The following is a 2590-nucleotide window of genomic DNA, read 5'->3' as shown; positions in this document are numbered from 1 at the left end:
TAAAAAAAATCTTTTAAAAAAACATATCCAGAGCCCTGGCTGGATATGTGCAGCTCAGTTCATTGGAGTGTTGTCCTGCATAACAAAGATTGTGAATTTGATTTCCAGTCAGGGCACATACCTGGGTTGTGGGTATGATCCCCTGTAGGGATGCGTATGAGAAGCAACCTATTGATGATTCTGTCCTACAGCTTGTTTCTCTCCCTCTCCCCCTCTTTCCCTCCCTTCCACTCTCCCTCCCTAAGCATATCCTCGATTGATGATTAAAAAAAATTTTTTAAAGTAATCCCCAGAAATGATGGACATGAAGTAATTAGCAACAAGGATATTTAAAAAAAAAACTTTAATAAATACATTGCACGTATTCAAGAAGTAGAGGAAAACATAAATGTGAGAACAAGAGAAAAGAGGCCCTACATCTTGCGCCCGGCTGAGGGGGCTCAGTCTGCTGCCGCTGCCACCACCACCACCACCAGCACCACTACCAGCACCATCACCACCACCACCAGCAGCGCTGCAGTCGCCGCGTGCTTCGGTCTCAGTGCCGGTAGCGGCAGCCTCCGGGACAGCTATGCTGCCAAGCATCCCTAGGCAGCACATTGGAAGTCATTGACAGCTACATCCAGCTCTTGCCAAATACATCGCGTTGTCCACACATCCAGTGTGAGGTCCCTCCAGGTACAAGGTGGGCACCATGGCCGAGAAGTTTGACTGCCACTACTGCAGGGACCCCCTGCAGGGGAAGAAGTACGTGGAGAAGGATGGCCACCACTGCTGCCTGAAGTGCTTTGACAAGTTCTGCGCCAACACCTGTGTGGAATGCCGCAAGCCCATTGGTGCAGACTCCAAGGAGGTGCACTATAAGAACCGCTATTGGCATGACACCTGCTTCCACTGTGCCAAGTGCCTGCACCCTTTGGCAAACGAGACCTTTGTGTCCAAGGATAACAAGATCCTATGCAACAAGTGTACCACCCGGGAGGACTCCCCCAAGTGCAAGGGCTGCTTCAAGCCAATCGTGGCAGGAGATCAGAACGTGGAGTACAAGAAGACCGTCTGGCACAAAGATTGTTTTACCTGCAGCAACTGCAAGCAAGTCATCGGGACTGGAAGCTTCTTCCCTAAAGGGGAGGACTTCTACTGCGTAACTTGCCATGAGGCCAAATTTGCCAAGCATTGTGTGAAGTGCAACAAGGCCATCACATCTGGAGGAATCACTTACCAGGATCAGCCCTGGCATGCCGAGTGCTTTGTGTGTGTTACCTGCTCTAAGAAGCTGGCTGGGCAGCGTTTCACAGCTGTGGAGGACCAGTATTACTGCGTGGATTGCTACAAGAACTTTGTGGCCAAGAAGTGTGCTGGATGCAAGAACCCCATCACTGGGTTTGGTAAAGGCTCCAGTGTGGTGGCCTATGAAGGACAATCCTGGCACGACTACTGCTTCCACTGCAAAAAGTGCTCCATGAATTTGGCCAACAAGCGCTTTGTTTTCCATCAGGAACAAGTGTATTGCCCCGACTGTGCCAAAAAGCTGTAAAGTGACAGGGGCTCCTGTCCTGTAAAATGGAATTGAATCTTGTTCTTTGTGTCCTCACCCTCTGCCCTACACCATCCATAGGGAAAGAGTGGCCTTTCACTTCTTCAAAGTTGTTCCTTCTGTCTTTTCTCCCATTTTACAGTATTACTCAAATAAGGGCACACAGTGATCATACTAGGATGTAGCAACAAGTAACTCCTCAGCAAAGTTAATTTTGCAATGGCTGCAGTTTAAAAAATGAACACTTAGATAGATCGACTCTTCTGCATGTTTATCATAGAGCAGAAAAGTGCTAACCATTTAGCTGCTTAGTGATGTAAGCAAGAAGCCTAAGAGATAAAGCTCCCACTGAGGTGCCCTTCGTGACTCAGCTGGGACCCACTGTCATCACACGACACAGAGTTGCAGCGGCTGCTCCAACTCGCTGCTCACCCTCTTTTGTGAGCAGAAAGAGAACTTACTGAAATGCATGGTTTAACTTCCTCATCAAAACCTTCCTTCTGTTCTTTTGTGCTTTTGATTGACTAATATAAATTTCTAGAAATTAACATTTGAACTTAGCTGTGATTCTAAACTGACCTTTTACCTGTACTAATATTTTGAGTTCCCTGTGTGCTGTGTTTTCTCAGTGTTCCTACTGCCAAGCATGGAACATGCAGGTGATTTGGAAAGTGTAGGCAGATCTGAAAAAAACGAGCCTGTTTCAGAGGAATATCGTCACCATGAATACTTCTGGAAGCTTAACAAAACTAACCCACCTGTCGTTTTTCTCTTTTTAATAATATTTTGTTTTAGTATTAATAGCAACATGGTTTATGGGTTTGGAGACTTGCATGAAAATATTTTAGCCCGCTCAAATGTTCCTGCAGTTTTGAAATCATCCCACAAAAGTAACCATGACACTCTAGAGGGGTAGGTGAGCAGGCACGGGGACTGTCATTGACACACGGATGTGACATTTCCAAACAGCTGAGTTGAAACCCTTGTAACATAGTTGTTGTCTCTGCTCTTTGTCTCTGTGTTAAAGAGGCCAGCCAATGCCCCTTCTCTTGT

General features: G+C 46.5%; 1 protein-coding gene across 2 annotated transcripts; it reads left to right on the top strand.

The window, feature by feature from the left end:
• Window positions 1-436: 436 nt before the first annotated feature.
• On the top strand, window positions 437-2365 carry LOC118997701 (four and a half LIM domains protein 1). 2 transcript variants are annotated; one of them, XM_037061506.1, is made up of 2 exons: window positions 653-1194; window positions 1382-2365. In XM_037061506.1, the coding sequence occupies exons 1-2, from the start codon at window positions 695-697 to the stop codon at window positions 1464-1466; spliced, it is 585 nt and encodes a 194-aa protein (XP_036917401.1). In that variant the 5' UTR covers window positions 653-694; the 3' UTR covers window positions 1467-2365. The 2 variants fall into 2 exon arrangements, with proteins under 2 accessions (XP_036917400.1, XP_036917401.1); XM_037061505.1 differs by having other exon boundaries at window positions 437-2365.
• The last annotated feature ends 225 nt before the right edge of the window (window positions 2366-2590 follow it).

This window comes from Sturnira hondurensis, unplaced genomic scaffold (assembly GCF_014824575.4).
Source record: "Sturnira hondurensis isolate 20B ecotype Veracruz unplaced genomic scaffold, ASM1482457v3 Scaffold0013381, whole genome shotgun sequence".
NCBI classification, from domain to species: domain Eukaryota; kingdom Metazoa; phylum Chordata; class Mammalia; order Chiroptera; family Phyllostomidae; genus Sturnira; species Sturnira hondurensis.
Note: the sequence above shows the minus strand (reverse complement) of the source record. Positions and strands in the feature narration are given on the sequence as shown.

What these genes read in the sequence shown, in the direction of transcription:
- LOC118997701 (XM_037061505.1), top strand. Translation starts at nt 695, where the DNA reads ATGGCCGAGAAGTTTGACTGCCACTACTGCAGGGACCCCCTGCAGGGG.